This window comes from Camelus ferus, chromosome 19 (genome assembly GCF_009834535.1).
Source record: "Camelus ferus isolate YT-003-E chromosome 19, BCGSAC_Cfer_1.0, whole genome shotgun sequence".
Taxonomy (NCBI): domain Eukaryota; kingdom Metazoa; phylum Chordata; class Mammalia; order Artiodactyla; family Camelidae; genus Camelus; species Camelus ferus.
In genome coordinates this window covers 15,736,742-15,756,752 of record NC_045714.1, presented here as the reverse complement: position 1 = coordinate 15,756,752, position 20,011 = coordinate 15,736,742, and the positions used below count along the sequence as shown (strand labels likewise).

The following is a 20,011-nucleotide window of genomic DNA, read 5'->3' as shown; positions in this document are numbered from 1 at the left end:
AATCCCACTCCTGGGGGTATATCCAGAAAAGATGAAAACCTTAGTTTGAAAAGATACATGCACCCCAGTATTCACAGCAGCACTCTTGCAATGGTCAAGACATGGAAGCAATCTGAATGTTCATTGACAGATAAATGGATAAAGAAGATGTATATGTATATACAATAGAGTATTACTTAGCCATAAAAAGGCATTATTATAATGACCTTATAAGGTCATTAGTTATTGCTTTTTGATTGTGGCTGTAGATAAACTGAGTACTCCACTGAGCAATCCAGCACCCCCACTGAATACCACTCACCTGTTTTTACGTACTGAATGCTTTCCAATCTTCTGGTTCAATTACTTGAAACTCAAGATAACATAGAAGAAAATTCTTCCCAGGGATTAAGAAAAATTAAATAGGAAATGAAACTTTTTGGTTTTAGAGCTATTTAAGGTATTTTCCTTAGAGATTTTTCAAAAAAAATAATTCATTGAAATGACCTTTGAGTAAGAATTTTAAACTTAATTGAAAATTCAGTAGTGTTGTAGACAGATTGGGGGTGAAAGGTCCAAAGAAAAATAAATTATTAAGACTTATATGAGAATAAAACCTACAATGTTTATTTCTGAAAAGTTTGGGTCCAACATCTAAGTCCATGAAGCACATACAACTTCAAAAATATGTATTTGAAGCTGAAAGTTAATATGTGCATATGTGTTTACATTAAGTATTTTTAAAGTTCCTCTAAATAAGCGTTCATGTACTCACAAAGGTATCAGTGGGAATATTCATATCCTGGGCAAAAACTAACTTATTGTTGATGTGAAACTTAGCACTTCAATTAGTCAAACATTTTCAGTTTGGAATTTGCTTTCCAAAAATGAAATAAAAACAAATGCAATATTTCCATATATACTTACTTAATTTACCTGAAAAACTTAAAATTAGTCCAGCTATGTAAATATGAGGCACACATTAAAGAAGAGACATGTTTACCACCACCAAGAATTGTGGAATATTTCTTTACAAGAACATTTCAAGGCCCAAACAATAAAAATACTTCAGGCAATATATCGTAAATCTTTTAATTTAAATAATAGTATAGAATCCTTCTCAGAAAGATTATTGTACATTATATCTATTATTTTACAATAATAGAAAATAAAATTAGTAATACAAATATTTAAAGCCAATCATCAGAATTAAATTAACATTTATTTATATAAACAATGTAAATAAGTAAAAATCATCAATTCCATTTAATATAAAGTATATTTCTGGAATATAATTATTTTTAAATGAGAATTATCAATTTCAATTCAACCAATTTAAGTATTCATTCAGCCAAGAGAACAAAATAAGCCTCTTAAAAATTCAAGATTTACAAATTAATGTTAGAAATGTTTTCAATATGTTGGACTATTCTGATCTCCACTGAATTACATCATACAAAGACCACATGTATCACTTGCTTTATAGTTTATAATCAAGCATAACTGGTCACTAAAATTCCTTGACCAAAATATCACTATAATTGGATGAGGCAATGTCCTATAATAAGATGAATGTAATAATGGCCACATCTTTTCAAAAACAGAATATGGAAGTTTTCATTTTCACAACTATGAATTTGGTTTTCCAAAATCTGGTTCCCAAAACCAATTTCTAAATGTTACAGCAGCGGAGGCGGGGCAGTAATGGAAAGAAATGATTTAATGGACTCTGATGAAAAAAATAATGATCATAGTTTTTAGTTTGGAAAATGTATCTGGCATTAGAGATACTCAGAAGTATGTAATGATGCTGGTATCAGAGTTGACTGGTTAGCTAAAGGGCAGAGAGTAAGAGGTAAGTAAAAGGTAGTATCTGCTTTTAACAAAGCAGACTGGGTAATATGTTAAGTGTTAGGGTGGACTAGGAAAGAACTCAAGACGGGCAGAAATTTCCTCTTGGACTTTCTATGTCAACATCCATTTCAGTTCTGGACCCTTCACCAGTGTGCTCATGTGATGGAGAGGAGGAGCTCTGCCCACCCATGAAGTTACTTCCCAGACCAACAGGTCTCTGCCCAGCTGCTCGAGAAAGGCAGCTCGTCCTCTGAGGTTCCTGGGGCTCCACAGGAGTGTGTAGTGCAGGAAAATGGAGTCCACTTTGTGTAGAAAGCTAACCCATCCTATTTGGACTCTTCAGTAACCTAGGTTAATCAAATGCCACCTAAAAGTACAGCCTCTAGCTAAAAACCACGGATAATGGATAAGTGTCTATCTTGAAAATGCCTGTTAAGAGGTCACAATGTGATCCTGTGATCTTGTGATCCTGAAAATCTTCAGCTCCCGTTAGCCGTCTTTCCAAATAAAATCTTCAGTAACACAGTTTAAGTCCTCTACTGAGCTCTGTAACCCCTTCAGCCAAATAGGCTGCAGTTGTTTCATGTAACTTTCATTTCATTGGAACATGTGGGCGGGTACCTGATATTACCTGATATTAAGGAAGGTCAGTGGGTAAACACATCAAATCCAGTGATGCTGCCTTCAGGGAGTTGCCAAGAAGAAAGTCAAACGATACACCAGGAAAGCACATTTGCAGGAGCAAGCCCTTCAGCACAGCTTGAACATGTTCTCTGTGAGGAGGCTCCAAGCCACTTGCTAATTTCAAGTGTGAGGCAACAGAAGTCTCTCTTACTTTAAAGTCAGAAGCTTATGGAGAACTTCATGCACAATTTTATAACAAAAGATATACTGCTCCTAAATACATATATAGAAAGACAACGGAATGTTAATTGAATACCAATATACACTTTCTGAGAACACATTTGTAATTTTCAACCACAAAGAGCAAACGTTTAACCAAGAATTCTTCATGTAAAAATATTTTAAATACCAGGAAGATAAATGATAATATAGTTCTTGGTCTAGAACTAGTTAACTGAAGGTTGACTGAACAGAGGAGAAACTCCCTCTTAATCTCAATCTCTTTTTATCTTCACTAGATAAGTCAAATTTGAACTTTTTTTCAGGTCTCTCAGGCAACCCTAGTCGAAATGAAACACTTCATACCATTCAACATCGACTAAAAAAAACCCTAAAAAAGATTTATGAGTACCTGTTTGTTTTCATTATCCATATTTTCTTGATTCCCCCAATGATTAATATAACTAGTCTATGACATAAATGTCTTTTTTATGACATGCCAATGACTGATATGTTTAGTTCCAAGTAAATATCCCAAAACTGCTATCCAGAAATTTATGGAAAATAACTTTAGACATGTTACTGAAAAAACATGGCATTATGGACGAAGCATGTGTGGGCATCAGGAGACTTCAGTTTCAGCCCTGGCTCCTCCCCTTGCTATCTGAATGACCTCATCGAACACACTTCATCGCCGTTCAAGTACTACTTCAGTAACAGAAGAGCAAAACTCTTGTCTATCTCAAACAATGAGAATTCAATGACATCATGTTGGCAAAAGAGCTTCATACATCGTAATGTGCTACGCAGTGTTCATCTTTATATTCATTATTGTTATTAGAATTTATGTGGTGAGACTTACCTTTGTTTGGATCATTCCACAGCGTTGTTCCCTCATTTGGCCCACTATATTCATGATGTTGAACTGTTATAACAGGATGACAATAATTTTGTATTATCCATATAGGGGGAAAACACAAACTCATAGATGCCAAATGAGAACTCCATACTTCTTTCAAGTAAAAAATATATCACAATTTAACCAGAAAGTTCTCACTTTCAGTCATAAGAAAATGTACTATGTTCAACCTAGTCTAATGGATAAGGAAGGCTTGTTTAAATGAGCTTCCAGGAAAAAAAACAGGAAGCAATCATTTATAATAGGAGATGTTCTCCAAAAGAAATAACAACAAATTTGCCCCTGTGTATACTTTCCTGTTCTCCAAAGGGAGAACTTAAGGCAGCATTATGATTTTGGAAAATTCTGTAGCACAGAATTTTTCTGGCTGCAACAGTAACAGCTGTTTCTCATATAAAGAGCCCCCTCAACTCAAACGGAGACCCTGAGCACCAGCTGGCCCAGCACCAGATTCTGCACCTGGGCTTTACCAGTGTGGCTGCTGAGCTGGTGCAGGTCTGCAAAGGGCTGTTGCTAGACCACAAATGAGGTAAGTCCAGAAACCGCTAATAAGTGTTTAGAAACTCATGGCAACCTGACAGCGGCACAGCATCGAGGAGCCTCATCAGCGTAACAGAACCTAGACCAGCTCGGGTGCTGCTGAACCGGCCTAAAAAGTTACGTGTGGTGCCAGCTGAGGACCAGTCATGTGCAGCAAGACCACAAAATCACAAGGTTTGTCAACTACAATCCAAAAGTATATAAAAATCAGAGAAAATGTAAGCATTTCTTTATTTTTATAACTTGCCCTTTTTATAATTTAGAATTTTAATTAAGCCTTTAAACATTTTAAAATTGAAATAATTACAGATACATAGTAAATTGCAAAAAAAAAAAAAATTATAGAGAGATTCTGTGTATCCTTCACCCAGTTTCCCCCAATTATACCATCCTATATAACTAGAGTATGTGAAACCCAGGAAATTGACATTGATACAGTAAGAGATTACTCATATTTTGCCAGTTTCACACTGCAATCATTTGTGAGTGTGTGCAGTTCTACACAATGTTGTCACGTGTGGATTCAGGTAACTGCAAGCACAATCAAGATACATCACTGTCCCCCTCCAAGACTTCCACCTGCTATCCACTAGAACTACCCACCCACCCCAACCCCCAACCCTTGGCAACAAGTAATCTATTCTCCAAGTCTATAGTTTGGCTATTCCTGGAGGATTATACAATGGAATCATGTAATATCTAACTTTTTGAGATTAACTTTTTTTTTTTCATTTAGCCTAATTGCCTTGAGATTCTTTGAAACTATCAATAGCTCATCCCTTTTTATTGCTAAATAGGATTCCACAGTATGGATGTGGACTGATTTTTTCAACCATCAACTTTTTGAAGGACATCTAAGTTTTTCCCAATTTTTGGCTATTCTAAATAGATCAGCTGTGAACATTTATGTACAGGTTTTTGTGTGAACGTAGGTTTTCGTTTCTCTGGAATAAGAACCCAAGAGTGCTACTGCTAGGGTTCCATGGCAAGTCTAGTCTAGTCTAGTTTTGCTTTTGCTTTTTTTAAACAAATTCTAAAACTGTCCCCCAGACTGGGTCTAGCACCTTACATGTCCACAAGCCGTGTGTAAGTCTAGGTTCTCAAATCTTCACCAGAATTTGGTGTTGTCATTATTTTTTATATTAGTTTTTTCTGATAGATGTCCAATGATATTTCATCATGGTTTTAATTTCATGTCCCTAAAAGCTAATGAAGCTGAGCATCTTTTCACGTGTTTATTTGTCATCAGAACATCCTGTTGAAATGTCTTTTACCAATTTTCTAACTGAAATTTTTTTAATTTTTGTTTTTTTTTTATTCTTGAGTTTTAAGGGTTCTTTATATATTCTAAATGTAAGACCTCTGCTCAATATGTGGCTTGCAGTCTCTCCAAGTCTGTAGCTTGTCTTTTCATCCAGTTCGTAGGGTCTTTCACAGAACAAATGATTTTAATTTGCTTTCCCCTAATGTCAGTGATGGCAAGAATGTCTTCTCTCACCACTTATATTCAACACAACAGTTGAAGTTCCAGGTAGTACAATAGGACCAGAAAAAGAAATGAGAGGCGAACACATTGGGAAGGAAGAGATAAGTCTGTCCCTACTTGCACACAGAATGATCATCTATGTAGAAAGTCCCAAGGAATCTAAAAACAAAACAAAACAAAACAGAACAAAAAACCTCTTAAAACTGATGAGTTCAACAGGATCACAGGATACAAGATCACCATGTAAAAATCAATTGCATTTCTACATACATATACACACAATGAACATGACAGAAAAAAAAATACCATTTATAACTGCTCCAAAGAAAATGAAATAGGCTAAACCAAAAAAACAAAAACAAAAACAAAAACAAAACAAAACTACAGAATCTGTATGCTGAAAATGACAAAATGCTGATGAAAGAAAGCAAAGAAGACCTAAATAAATGGAGACATACCACATTCACATGGGAAGATCCAACACAGTAAAAGTGTCCATTCAGCCTATCAAAATCCCTCAGGCTTTTTTGCAAACACAGACAAGCTAATTTTAAAATCTCCATGGAAAAGCACAGACCTGTAATAGTTAAAACAATTTTGAAAGAGAAAGATTCACTCTAGCTGATGTTAAGACTTATTATAGAGCTACAGGAATCCAAAGTGTGGTATACAATGATAAGACACATAGATCAATGAAACAGAATGTGGAACTAGACATAGGCCCCATACAATTACTTACTCCCAATGATTTGTGACAAACATGTAAAAACAATTCAGTGGAGGGAAAAAAGCCTTTTAACAAATAGTACTGAACAACTGGACAGCTGTAGACAAAAAAAAGTAAACTTTAAACTTAAATCTCACCCCTTAAAAAAAATATTAACTCAAAATGGATTACGGACTCAAATGTAAAACATGAAACTACAGAACTTCAGAAAACAGCATAGGAAAAAATCTGGCGGACTTAGGCTAAGTGAGGAGTTCTTCGACTTGACACCAGAAGTATGACCCATGAAAGGAAATACCGATAAAATGAAACTTCCTTTGAATGAGAAAACTATTGCTTCTTGAAAGTCTGTTTTTTTTTAATTTATAATTTAAGATTAGGCAAATTATAGAAATAAATTTGTATTATTCCTTTTTAACCTTAACTTACTGGTGGTAAAACAAGCTTCACTGAATTATCTTGTCAAGAAAAGACATAGCTTTCTGAATATAGCTGTTGCGATTAACGAAATGATAATAATGGAAGTGACTGCAAAGAAATGAAGACCAAAAGAGTTCATGTTAATTTTACCTGGAATTATGATTCTTAATATATTGAGTTTTATAGCCATTCTTGATTGTGAATTGCTAAAACCACACTTGCATTAACTGCAAAGATGTACTGGCTAACAAAGCAAAGAAACCATTAAAATTTACTTGTCACTCATATAACAAAAGAAAGAAGTTCTAAGATGAAAGGATTATTTCAAAGAATATTAAATTAAAAGCTCATGTTCAATATTTCACATGTAACATTAATGCTCTTAAGACAGCACTTTGAACTGCTAAGACTAAAAACCCATGTACGATTGCCAGACAATGGTCAAAGACTGTACTAAAGGTGTTTTCTTGAAAATCTGGGGTGATAGTTAAAGTACCATTTTCTAATGACATCACAGCCTGACAAATTCAGGGACTGCCTGGGGATGCAGAGTGGTACCAACTTAGGAAACAAAAGTGGCCAAGTGTTTACCACCACAACTTAATAAATGCACAGATATTGCTAACATAGTGATTCAGTGTATCTGTGATTTGAACATCATGTGATAAGAAGCAAGAATTCTTCCTTTGCTTGGTTTGATAACTGACAAACACAACCGGTTTTAAATGATATAAAAACGCAAAGTACTACATGGTCAACAAATGTAATCTGGAGCTTAAGTTTGATATCAGATTATGTTCTGGCAGTAGAGCTGCAATGACAAAAACAGTCTTGAGGCAGTTTCACAGATTAAAGAATTTACCCCAAAAGAAGATCAGCACACTGCTTCATCCAGAAAGCCTTGCTACCGAAAAACCAAAACCAAAACCAAACCAAAACAAAAACCTGCCAGGCGAACTGAACAGTGTGCTTAGTGGGGTGGTAAAGAGCTTTTGACTTTGTAAAGGTTCATGTGTTAAATTTTGGATTATCCAGTTCATCATGTGATAGTACAGAAACTGACAATTAACAACTGTTACTGCATGCTGAAGATGGTTAGAGAGGAAAGTTCTGTCGAGAATGTTTCAACAACAGACCAATCTCAGAGCTTTGGCAAGAGAAGAGCCAGTCTGTTCCCAATATTTTAAGGATTTTTAAGCAAGCTTGATAAAAATAAAAATGACTATAAAATAATAGCTAATAAAAAGAAATAAATGGTTACATCTTCTCAGATTTTCATATCCTTTAGAGTTATAATTAATAAACTAATCTTAAAATATCAGTGGTCACAACGTGTCCAGCCACACGTGGCTGGTATGCAGTCTGCAGCACGTGAGACACCCTGTGTGAGTTCCACGACACGCAAACTGGTCTACACTCTGCTCAGCAGGGCCAACTCACTGTCATGCTCTCGGATGTTGCAGTGATGCATCAGACTGCTTTGAAAGTTTCTAAATGCTTACTCTCAACATCAGAAAACGTATCTTGCTGCAAATAATGAACATACACAAATTGGTGTTGGTCCAAGACCATACTTTGACTGGCTCTGGTAGAAAAAATTTCTGGAAAGAGTGGACAGGGACATCCATACGAGCATTTGACAGCCCAGGGTCTACGGAAAGCCAGTAAGGAAACAAGGGGTGTGTCTCCTGTTTCTGAACCACATCTAAGCGTCCGTCATTGGAAAGTACATCACTAGCTTATGTCCCATAAGAGACATTGTTAATTAAGCTGACAGACGACTTCTTATAAAACACACTTTGAACTTAAAGAAGGTATAACGAGGGAAAAAAAAACCAGTGCTCCTTAGAATTGTAAAATATAAAATTTACAGTTTTTACAGTTTCTATAAGGAACATAAAATAAGGACAAATATAAACAAATGACTTAATTATGATGAAGAATATATAAAATAAGAACTCTGCTAATGCATTTTCTGTTAGAATAAAACAACATAAACTATGGGAACTGGTAACATCAGATTGATACTACTTAAATTTTCAGCATTTTTGAGGACATTTGTCATTTTTTTAATCACCTCATTTATATTCATTCTTTGTAATAAAACTCTCAGCTTGCTTTGGAAAACTGTTCCTCTCTTCATTCACAACCTCATGTCCTGGAGTAGCCCGACTGCCCTAAATAGACCAGCATCTCCCATGGTGATTAGTTTAGGGGAAGGGCCATAACTCAGCTGCAACCAGAGGAGTGCCAGGAGACACCAGCTGAAGCTTCTGAGGAAAAGGAACTTCCTCTGTCCTCCGGGGAGTTAACCCCGACATAATAACAGCCCTCGGGATGGAGAGGAGTGGGGCCCTGTGCAGTTCATCTGCTGTCACGGGGGAGAGCCTGCCACTGCTGGGCTCTAACGGCGTGAAGCCTGAGAGAGCAGAGAGCTGACACCGGTTCCGCTAACAGGGTAACGCTGCAGGACCTGTCCACCTGGGCAGGTGCCTCATAGCCCCTGCTTTCTCACGCCTGAGGTGTGGGTTTCTGTATGCTTGGCGGACATGGTGAGAGCGCTTCCTCCCAGTGCCCGCTTCCCCTCCTCACAGGCAGGAAGACGGTTTTCAGCAGGTAGGCCTTTCAGGGCACATATCTAAAGCCACGTTCCCTAACTGGCTGAATCAGTGCTAAAGCTAACAGAATCACAGTAGATCTAATTCTTGCGTCTACACCTTAGCTGGTTACAAATTCAGGAAGGAAGTAAAGAACTGTTAATGGCTGACTCAAACCCAACAGTCTCATTGTCCTTACTTTATAGAAGAGAACACTAGCTTTCAGGGACGATGAGCAATGTCACAGTCACCAAAAGCTAAAGAACGTGGGAGAACCGACAGCCATACCCGGGGCCTCTCACTGACGCTGGAGTCTAATGTGCTCACGTGCACGTACTTCCGTTCATTAAAAACAGGCCCATGCCGTCAACATCCTCTAACAGGATTCTAAAACCTGCATGTGTGGGGTGGAGGGAAGGAAAGGGAAAATGAACTCAGTTTTCTGTGTACCTACTACGCTCCAGACATGGTGCTAAGCCATTCATTTGCATTCTGTACTTTAATCCTCACCACCATCTCCAAGAACCTGCAGCAGTTAAGTGAGAGGCAGGTAGCCGAAGCTCGTGTGCTATTTACTAAGTTGCTCCTGGAAGCCAAATATGAATCTTCCGATATCAGAAGGCTGTTAGAAGTACAGTATTTGCTAACAGCATCGGTTTATCTGCTTAATTCACACACTTACTGGGAAGTTCCTTTCAATGGCATGGAACACGACATCCATACAGAGGAACACCCCTGTGCGGCCCACGCCAGCACTGCAGTGAACAAGGACGGGTCCTGTAAGGTGGCTCTTCCTCACATAACGAACATACTTTATGAAACCTTCTGCGGAGGCAGGAATGCCATGGTCTGGCCAACTGGTGAACTGCAAGTGTTTTACGAAGTGACTAGTTCCTGTCTGTGGAGGGTGGGAGGTGGGGAGGGAAAGAGGGAGAAAGGGAGAGAGAGTGGGAGAGAGGGAGGGGGTGAGAGAGAGAGAGACGAAAAGGGGAGAGAAGAAGAGAGACTTCTCAACTTCTTATATTAGAGATCTCATGTCGATTTCCACTGTACCAGACACAATACTAATGATTAGATTAATATGTTAATAAACATAAGAATACAAACAGGTAACATGAACTGAGCACTTAACAGTGTGCCAGGCACTGTGCTAAGGACTTGACACACAGTATCTCATTTAACCCGCACGTCAACCCTGGGGAACAGGCACACGTTATCCTCACTTCACAGATGAAGAAGTAAGAGCTGGAGTGACCCAGAGAGGTACACTAGGTCAGGAGGCTCACAGGCTTGGAGCTGGACAAGAGGGTAGGCCCCCCAGGTCAACCCTACCACCTTCCTTCTGCACCATGAGGCCACAGGCAAGCCAAGAACCCAAACGCTTTAAGTGAAAGATGGGCTGACATGTTAGGAATAAGATAAAACAGCAGTCTATCTTGGCTTATGTATCATGATGCTAAATCTAATTAAAAGAGGTAGGTGCTGCCAAGTTGGGTCAGGTCGGTGGGGGGGGGGGGCGATGTCCTCTGGCAATGAAGACTGGGTGGTTAATGACCATGTGCGTCGACTTTGGTCGCAACTCTTGTGCTGAGCCCCCTGAAAGTGGGGTCGTGGAACTCTCCTCAGGGTCGACAGGTAAAGCACCTGAGCTCACCCATCGCCCCCTCCAGAGGGCTCACCCTTTCCCCAGGGTGGAGCCCTCATCTTACTTCACTGGGCGCCCTTGTGAAAACACTCAGGGTGGGTTTCTCACTCCTCCTCTGCTTCTCCCTAATGCACCTCTTCTTCCTAAGTTCCACACAGAAAGTCAAGTGTGAATCATTTGTATATGAAACTGGATGAGGAAAACAATACCTGAAAATCTTGTGAAGGCGCCAAGTTTAGGACAGCCTCATCCCAACACATGGTTCAGGGATTAAATCTTTCCTGCCCCTGCTGACCGCTGAGAAACTGAATAAAGGTGGGTTTCACTGCTTGCCCGACCCAGTGCCATGAAGACAGAACCCGTGATTCAGATTCTCCAAACATAAACCCCGTGGTTCTGATGTTTGTGGGCTTCAGCCCAAAGGCCACCACCCTAGACACCCTTGCCAAGGCTCCACAGGTGGATCCGAGCATTTGCATCCTTGCAGACAGATCATTCCTCCATGCCTTCCACCTGGCCTGTGTTCTCCAAGCATGCTGTCCTCCCGTAGCACACACCACGTGTCATCTGGAACTGGGTCTTCCTTCCTCACCAGACATAAGTACTCTAAGACTGAGACTTTCTACCTGCAGCATCTGGCACGATACTTGGTTAATCGGAGGCAATCAGCAAGTATTAGGGGAATGAGGGACCAGGCAAATCCCCAGGTGTACAGGCAAGCACAGGGCTCAGCACACAGCAGCAAGCTCCCCACCAATGTCAGCCATCATTATTCTCGGCCTCCCTGGTCACTACTCTGTGCTCTGATCCTCCCCATGCCCCTCAATTCTACCTCTTCCCCTCCCTCCCTACTCCTCTCTCTCTTCCATGTCTCCCTTTGCACTCAGGCCCCCATCCGACAGTAAACTCTTGGAAACCCTCATCACTTCCCTAAATGCTTCTTCTACTTTCTTGCCTTCCCGCCCATGACACTGCACTCTGCAGCCCTCTCTAATCCAGCCCACCTGTCCTCCTGTGCGCCAGGTACCACAGAGCGTAGAGATTAGGTTGCAGACTCCCTGCTGTCCAGTGCCATTTCCAACTCATTCCTTCTCCTGGTACAAAAACTGCTCTTCCTTTTGAGTGTCATACCTCCTAGCTCCCCCTGCTCTTTGCTGTCACCCAGTGGCTGAACCTCCTGTCCATCTGCCACGTTCACCAGAGACGCCGCCCGTCTCCTGACGACAGACTCTGACAGGGCAAATTCGAGATCTCAAGAGCCCAGCAGACACTCTAACCTCACATTTTTATTTCTCTCTTGCAAAGGGGACCATTCCTTTCTTTCACTCCTCACACTGATGATCATGCATTGGACTTATCACCACCTATACTGTCCAGTATCAAAAACCTCCCAGTTCTTAAATTCCAACATCATTTTCTGATCAGGAGCTCATATGCCACCACCTCATTTGTGCTTCACTTCACTCCAACAATGTGTCCAAATGCATCTCTCCCTTCCTTGATGGCCTCCATTTCCTCCTCATTGACTGTGCCCTGATTCCATCTGCCTCCCCAAATTTAGACTTCATGGCTGATTATCTAAATCATTCTCTTACCAAACTGTCAACTCCTTTCATTCTTTGAATCTTGCTACATATGCCGAACAACATCCCACCATGGGTCAGTCCCACAACCGGTGTTCAGGAATCCCATGGTTAGGACAAAAACAATTGCATAGTTGCATGTTTTACAGCTATTGCAGATTTATGGGCTCCAGCCTCAGCACCTCCAGCACCCTTCTCCTGATCATTGTCTGTGCTCCAATCATCACTTGAAGCTTCCTGTTTAACCCCCACCCCCTTCACTCCTGTAGAACACAAGTATCCCCTACCTGCTAATCAGATCCACTTAGAGCAAGGTAACTCATCACTTTCTTCTATAAATCATTCATTTTCTGTTATCTGAGTCTGTTAGAGTAAGAAATGAATTATTCTATGAATTATTCTAGACCAGTACTTCCCAAAGAACTTTCTACAATGACGCAAACACTTTGTATCTGTGCTGCCCATATGGCAGCACTAGTTAACATGCGACTAAACATGACAAGTGTGGTTACTGCAAGTGAGGAACTGAACTGGTTATTTTATGTAAGTTTAAGTAATTTAAATCTAAACTTAAATAGCCACATGTGGCTTTGTATTGGACAGCATAACTTTTCAACACTCCTCGTAAGTCGCAAGTCATAAGTCATGTATAAGTCTGCCAACTTTATCTTTGCTTTCTGTCTAATTGTTACCTGCTAGTTGGTCACGGGCCCTTCTAACTAAAATTCTTCAGTTGTCTCCCATTATCTTCATAATAAAGTTCGGGCTCCTGAGCTGAAGTCCAAGATAGTTCCTTGTCTATTCTCTACAGCCTCCTCTCAGCTCTCACTACTCCCTGGCACTGTGACTTTACATTCCAGAAACACGTAACTACCTACGTCTCTCTACATATCCCGTGCTCTTTTATACCTTGGCCATCTACTTCCTCTTTCCATCTTCCTCACGGGTAAGTCTCAATCCAGATGTCACCTCCTCTAGAAAACCTTTCCATAAAACCCAACCAGAGCTAGGTACTTCCTCCTGGGCCCCCAAAGCACCCCATACAGATCTCAGTGTTGCCAGTGAGCAGAGGAACTGGAAGTATCGGGGGCGTACTGAGCTCTCCACTACTGGGTGTGGAGCGGTAGTGCCTGGCACCGTGATCGTCAGCATATCTAAGGACTCGATGCGTATCTGTCACACTCAGAAGCAGCTGAAGTGCGTCCCAGGATCAGGCAACTTCCACTACTCGCTCTCAACCACCCCAACTCCCCTTTCCAGTTTTTCCATCTCTCCAGAGTTTGGTTAGGCAGGAGGAGAAGTGGTGCTGTCTTAGTTTCTGGTCCCAGGGAGAAGTAAAAACAAGTTACTTTAAAGTATCCCCAGCTGTATCCACCCTACTTCTAACTTCTCCTGACACGTGTGCTTGCATAATGAAAGATGTATCTCTGAATAGATGAGGTTTTTTTTTTTTTTTTAAACTTACAGACTTCCTGACAACTTGAAATATTCGAACAACAAAACTCTGAAGTATCTGGTAGCTCTCCAGGAAGACATGACAGCTTTTCAAGTCCAAAGACTTCTTCATCGTAATGGGCCAGTAACGGTGGCATTTGATAACTCCATCTTCTACCTCTCTGGTTATCATGGCAATAACATTGGAGTTGTTTTCCACAACCATCTGCCAGAAGTCGTCTGTGGTGCCTGGCAGTGGCCCCTGGGTGGCGATATAGTAATACTCTTCTCCAGCGTTGACGATTTTAACGTAACTGGCATTGATGTAGTCCTTGTCTTCCCCAAGGAGAACACGTGTTGAATCATCTGTTACGAAACCAGAAACAGCCGGTGGGCAAAGGAGGCGTGGGAGACGCCGCACACCCAGACCTCATGGAAGCACTTCGTGGGAGGGAGTCTGCTTACCTCTGACCAACAGAGAAGACGGCATTTTGAAAGGCGTTTCTTTCAAAACGGTTACCTCAGCCCATGAATTTAAAATGTTCCCTCCTGAAAACCTACTGGTATGGCTTAAGGAATATACAGTTATGATAAGGTAGTTTTTTTTTTTTTTTTTTTTAAACTCAGTTGCTACTAAACAGAGAAGGATGCCATCGGAATCCAGACACTTTGGGAGATTTCTGTTAGACATGGCATCGGTGGGATCAGGCCGAGGGAGGCACCTCCTAGCCTGTAACAGAACACAGCAAAGGGGAAGCGCTCTGAGGAAGCAAGTGAGTGAGCGACAGGCTCCTACAAATCCGGAGAACAGGCAAGCCCAGAGCAGCAGGGGCCGGAGGGGAGGAGGAAGACTGGGGTAGTGACCAGATACAAACCCTAGGATTACCGGAATTCTGCCAGTGGCCCCCTACATAAGCCGCCATCTTTTGCGTCCATTCTCAGCTTTCACCTGGTGAAGTGGCATGCTAATTAATCAAAGCAAAGGTACTGTGACAAAAGCATGCTGCAAAGTAGTGGATCTGCTCCAAGTAACATGGGGCTCATCTAACATGAACTATTAGAATACGGCGGGGAAGTCCAACTACTTGGCTCTCTGTAAACTCCTCTGGCCCAGGAGCTCTTTCTTCACTTCACATGGACATCTGGGGCTCTGGTCCCACCACTGCTCCCACAGAGAGAATAAAAGGAGGGTCCTTCTACCATGCAGTGGTCTTGCCCATAGTCCCTCCCTGCTACTCAAGGTCATGCCACCCACTTATCCAGCAAATACGCTGTGACCGAGATCACTGAACAGGGCTCACACAATTTCTGACAGAACCTTTTTCAAACTCCAAAATAGCAAACAAACATCTCCTCGTAAATATGAATAAATAGGAAAAACAATGACTAGATATACAAAGACAGCCAGCACTTCACAAAAGGAGACCATGCTGAGAAATCAGAGCAAATGTCCTCCTTTTCATAAGAGGGAAGAGTATTTTTTTTTAGCTTTTATTTTTTGTAATACATATCACTTTTTTCTTTTTTTTTTTTTTAACATTTTTTATTGATTTATAATCATTTTACAATGTTGTGTCAAATTCCAGTGCAGAGCACAATTTTTCAGTTATACATGAACATACATATATTCATCATCACATTCCTTTCGCTGTGAGCTACCATAAGATCTTGTGCATATTTCCCTGTGCTACACAGTATAATCTTGTTTATCTATTCTACGATTTTGAAATCGCTCATATGTGGAATCTAAAACAAAAAACAAAAAACAAAAAACAAACAAAGCATAAATACAGAACAGAAACAGACTCACAGACATAGATACAGACTTGTGGTAGCCAAGGGGGTGGGGGGTGGAAAGGGACAGACTGGAGGGAAGAATATTTTTAAAAACTCCTATTTGTACTTTAAATGGAATCTGAGGAAATCTTATTTTATTATTTAAAAGGATGATATATATGTGTTTATTGACATAAATTTGTTAAATTATTCAATTATAAAGGAGGTAAAAGAGCATTAAAGTAAGATCTTTCATCATATATATATACACACATATACATATATATCACATATCAACATACAACTTAAAAACTTGGCAAGTATTTATCAAAATGCTAGCAGTGGCTATTTTATTATCTAAAATTTCTTAGAGTGAACATGTGCTATTTTGTAGCAGAAAATAATTTTTTTATTATCAAAAGGGAGATTTGATATGTGAAAATTAAACAACAAAGTAATGAAAGCTTGCTTTCAAATAAAAACCATAATTACTCAATTAAAATCCCTAAAGTGAGAAGTGAACAGAAAAACAAATTAATGATTTAGAAAACTGGCTTAAGGAAGTTTACCAGAACTTAAAAAAAAAGTGAAAAAAATGACAATAATTATTAAAATGCTAAAGGACGCAGAGCATGTAACAGGAATTCATAAAAGGAACTTCAACCCAGGAATCCCGCTCCTAGGCATAAATACAGAAGGAACCCTACTTCAAAAAGACACTTGCACCCCAATGTTCATAGCAGCACTATTTACAACAGCCAAGACATGGAAACAGCCTAAATGTCTATCAACAGATGACTGGATAAAGAAGATGTGGTATATTTATACAATGGAATACTATTCAGCCATAAAAACCGACAACATAACGCCATTTGCAGCAACATGGATGTGCCTGGAGAATGTCATTCTAAGTGAAGTAAGCCAGAAAGAGAAAGAAAAATACAATTTTGAGATCGCTCATATGTGGAATCTAAAAAAACCCACGACAACATACAAAACAGAAACAGACTCATAGACACAGAATAGAAACTTGCAGTTGCCAAGGGGGAAGGGACAGACTGGGAATTCAAAATGTAGAATAGATAAACAAGATTGTACTGTAGAGCACAGCAAACTATATACAAGATCTAGTGGTAGCTCACAGTGAAAAAAAAATGTGACAATGAATGTATATATGTTCATGTATAACTGAAAAATTGCTCTACACTGCAATTTGACACAACATTGTAAAATGACTATAACTCAATAAAAAAATGTTAAAAAAAGGATACTGAATAGAAAAAAAAAAAAGGAATTTCAGAAAAAAAATTCAGAACACAGGCATTCCTTGGAGATACTGCGGGTTCAATTTCTGGACCACCACAAAAAAGAGACTATTGCAATAAGTGAGTCACGTGAAATTTTTTTGTTCCCCAGTGCATATAAAGATTATATTACACTGTAGTCTATTAAGTGTGCAATAACATTATGTCTATAAAACAATATACATATTTTAATTAAAAAATACTTTATTGCTAGAAAATGCTAACCATCATCTGAGCCTTCAGCAAGTTGTAATCTTTTTGCAATAGTAATATCAAAGATGACTGATCACAGATAACTGTAACAAATATAATAATAATGAAAAAGTTTGAAATATTGCAAAAAGTGCCAAAATGTGAGGAAATGCTGTTGGGAAGATGGTGCTGACAGATCGGCTCTAAGCAGGGCTGCCACAGACTTTCAATGTGTGAAGTAAATAAGGTACCTGCAAAGTACACGGAAGCACAGCGCCAAGCAACCGGGTGGGCCCGAATTCAGCAGGAAAGAAGTGGCTCGAGTGGCCCCAGGAGAAGAGTCCCCCAGGCAACAGAGAGAGCAGCAGAAGTCAGTGCCAATGTGCGGCCGGGCCAGCCGCACCCTGTGGAGCCTTTACTCAAAGTGGCTGAGTAGTTTGCTCTGCATTACACGGCCATTTCTCTAGACTCCACGGTCTGCAAGTAGTTCCATGACCTGCTTCCCTTCAAGGAAGACTCAAGCCTGCAGGTGGAAAAGCCCCACCAAGTGCCAGATGGCATTAATGCAGGCAGCCCAAGAGCTTGAGGCCTAAGAGCAGAAGGTGGCAGCGACAGGAGGTAAAACCCGTGCTCATCACCGGAAGTTACAGTGAGTGGGGCCACTGCACTTCCAGCCCTCGATTCCTGGCTCCTGGCTATGGCAGAAACAGCACCATATACTGGACACTAATTTGGAGCAAGTAACACCCCCGCAGAGAACACCGCCCCAGCCCTGCGAGGCACTGCCACCTAGCCGGCACTGCAGCCGAGTCTCCAGAAGGCCACTCCACTGCTCTGCCTGGCCAGCGGCCTCGGGGTTACGAGGAAAACGAGAAGGCCAGTGAACTGCATGATCATGAGCCCCTCAAAGTGAGCCCCTTGATCAGAAACAAGGCTGTGTGGACGACCATGACGGTGGAGAAGGCACCCTGCAGGCCCACAGATGGCAGCTTTGGTAGAACCCAGTGTCCACTTCAGGATAAGAAGAGCGCTGTTCCTTCTATGACAGAAGCAATCCAGTGTGATCAACCCGCCCAAAGGTGCCAGACTGGGGTCTCAGTCTTGGGTCTGCTGCTGGCGGATGGGGCTCTCGACAGCGGCCGCAGGAAGGTCGGCCTGGGGAGTGGAAGTCCACATCGAGGAGCCCATGCACAGCCAGCGTATCTCTCTGTTCATAAACCCACTGGGTGACAAAGGGGGTGGCCGGGAAAGAGGCTGACCAGTAGCCACAGGATAGGTCATCCTAGCCACGTGATTACTAACACCTCTTCTTGAATCATCCTCCGATGAGCATTCACAAAGGACACAAATGTCTTCAATTTTTTGCCCTTTCAGAGAGGTCTATACACATTATGTCTCCCAGATCTCCCTGTGATCAATTTTCCAATCACGTTCTTTCCAAGTCCCTGACCATCCTGCTAAACAACTGACTACAGCCCATGAATGAGTAAAAATTTGAACCTCTGGCCATTTCTCCTTTCAAGAAAAATGAACAACCAAGTGCTCTGTTCAACGTTCTACCACCGGGGAGGATTTCCCTTCACCACTGTCCTTCGGGAGTGTTCCCCAAAAAGGGGCTGCAGTGAAGCTGCCGTCCGCTTTCAGGTGGTGCCTGCTTATCAAGCAGAACCACCTGTCAGCCAGGCCCCAGTTTTCTCTTCCTCAGTCAACTGATCATGGGGAACTCGTCATGAGGCCGCAGGTGCAGGCTGGGAAAGAGAAGGTAACGCAGGAGGAGAAGGGACCCCGGGCATTTTGGCCACTTTATGTCACGACCTTGTACCCTCAGAGCCTGCTCAAGCCCGACCGTGTACACACCACTTCCATTTGATGATGGAATGTGGCTGTGCACGTCCAACTTTCTGGCTCAATGGCCCATGGGTAAGTGTTCAGTCTCTACTAAGGCCCAGTGGCAGGTCAAAAGCTATTTCTCAAAAGGAGAGCAGTTATACAGAGACTGGCAAGGCTTTGCTCCAAAATCCCATGGCCTGTGCTGCGATTCATCTATAAGGGCCTGACAAAGGCTCCAGACAGCAACCCTGTCTTCCACTGGCACTGTGTCTACTGGATCCCGAGGCCCAAGGGGCAGAGCAGATGGGCAGCGGCCTGGCCCTGTGGCACAGCTTTCTCCTGTTCTCAGCCCCAATCAGAACGAGCAGCTTTTGAGTCTCCTGGTAGGTGGGCCAGAGCAGCACACCCAAATGAGGAATGTGTTGCCTCCAAAATCCAGAGGACCACTAGGCATTCTGCCTCCTTCGGCTATGGAAGGGATCAGATGCAACATCTTACCCTTCACCTTAGGAAGGGTTATTCTGACATGCCCCACACTGCTGGACCTCTCGAAGTTTCACTGAAGAGGAGGCCGCTGAATTCTCGCTGGATTCATTTCCCACCCTCTCACGCACAAAGGACTCACCTGTAAGTCTCGTTAGCTGCTACTTCTTGCTCACTAGTTCAGTCAGCACAACGTCATCAACATAATGGACCACTGTGATGTATTAGGTGATTCAAAAGGTGATCAAGATCCCTGTGAACTACGACACAGGGCAGGAGAGTTGACCTTTCCCTGAGGCAGGTCAGTGAAGGTGGATCGCTGACCTTGCCAGCTGAAAGCAGGCTGTTTCCGGTGGTCTCCACTAACAGGTATGGAGAGAAAGCGTTTGCCAGATCATC

The 20,011-nt window shown here is 41.4% G+C and overlaps 1 protein-coding gene across 3 annotated transcripts in view; it reads right to left on the bottom strand.

The window, feature by feature from the left end:
* Positions 1-1,057: 1,057 nt before the first annotated feature.
* The window catches only part of LOC102520095 (tyrosine-protein phosphatase non-receptor type 20), a 91,638-nt gene continuing 72,684 nt past the window's right edge, over positions 1,058-20,011 (bottom strand). For 2 of the 3 annotated variants that reach the window (XM_032461681.1, XM_032461678.1), the window contains 4 exons: positions 14,059-14,393; positions 10,048-10,263; positions 3,539-3,601; positions 1,058-2,730 (listed from right to left, as the gene is read on the bottom strand). In XM_032461681.1, coding sequence (XP_032317572.1) covers positions 2,665-2,730; positions 3,539-3,601; positions 10,048-10,263; positions 14,059-14,393 — 680 coding nt within the window. In that variant the 3' untranslated portion in view covers positions 1,058-2,664. Of the gene's footprint in view, positions 2,731-3,538; positions 3,602-10,047; positions 10,264-14,058; positions 14,394-14,492; positions 15,590-20,011 lie in introns of those variants that run through there. The other variant, XM_032461679.1, reaches the window with a different exon arrangement.